The sequence below is a fragment of the Anneissia japonica genome, unplaced genomic scaffold (assembly GCF_011630105.1).
Source record: "Anneissia japonica isolate Jap-2015-1 unplaced genomic scaffold, ASM1163010v1 scaffold113974_len1659_cov222, whole genome shotgun sequence".
Lineage (NCBI taxonomy): Eukaryota > Metazoa > Echinodermata > Crinoidea > Comatulida > Comatulidae > Anneissia > Anneissia japonica.
The window spans coordinates 1-1,115 of NW_022742918.1; the positions used below are offsets into that span (position 1 = coordinate 1).

Consider the following 1,115-nt stretch of genomic DNA (forward strand, 5'->3'; position numbering starts at 1 on the left):
ACTTTCATTGAACTTTATGCAAAAGTTGCGTGTAAAGTAATTTCCATGGACTGTAAAATCAACGACAGGCTCTCCAAAATCCTACGTCATCGGTAACTTCTCTCTGCACAGCTTAACGTCATCGGATGCTCCCAACACGAACAATATAAACTGACACGCACGCGAAGATTTAGCACAGTATTTTAGAAGAGCACTCACGCATACACTCGCACGCAAACCAATGATGTCTGGAGAGCTCTTGCCAAAGATTTTCGAGAAGTTTTCTCCATGGACTATAGGCGAGCGAAAGAGAATGGATCGCCTTACAACAGCTGCCGTAATTTCCAGAGAGATCGCCAGGGAATTCATATCGTCGCCGTACACCGAATCGTCTCTCTCTCGATACGCCGAAACGATGCGAGAGATCGCCGAAAAGATGGACGTTCGGCTAGGACTCGAATTGGATGCCACCGCGGCGGTGATCGACTTCGAAGAAGACGGGTTACCGGGTCTGTTTTCGTACCTCAACGACATGCTCGAAATCGGAGACGTCAACTGGGGTCGAATCGTCATTGTGTACATGTTCGGTAGGAAAGTGGCAAAGAGATGGGCGGAGAAAGGTATCGAGGACTACGAAGATACCGTAGCCGAGTACGTCGGCGAATACGTGGCCACGGAATTGTCCGGTTGGATATCCGAACGTGGAGGATGGGTAAGTGTGATTCAGAGGGCGGCAAACACGTTTTCGAGAACGTCAGTTTTCACCGATCGTATCCCGATGTACGTACGAAAAATAATAATAATTTAATAATCATCTATTTTTCTCTCCAATTCAGGATGACTTCGTGGAAATATTCGGCCGCAGACGTCGAAAGTCGCTCTCCGACCTCACCGTTCCGATCCTGCTGGCGGTCATGTTGGCAACTCCGTTCGTTTTGTCTAACTACAGATGACTCTAATCTCGTTTTGATATCGAATAAAAAGCCGTCGTTTATAACTGTACAAACGTTTAATAAAATCTGTTTCGATATTGAATATTAAATTGTAGTTGACATACCAAACAATGCGTCTTTCGTTTAAATAATTGCTTTGTGTATGTGTGCTTGTGTTGTGTGTGAGTGTGTGTGATAGAAATA

General features: G+C 45.2%; 1 protein-coding gene across 1 annotated transcript; it reads left to right on the top strand.

Annotated features, from left to right (window-relative positions):
- Positions 1-223: 223 nt before the first annotated feature.
- LOC117119284 (bcl-2-like protein 2) lies at positions 224-691 on the top strand (the record flags this gene model as incomplete). Its single annotated transcript, XM_033264087.1, has 1 exon — positions 224-691. A coding segment is annotated over exon 1 (468 nt), but the record flags the coding sequence as incomplete, so codon positions are not given.
- Positions 692-1,115: the final 424 nt, after the last annotated feature.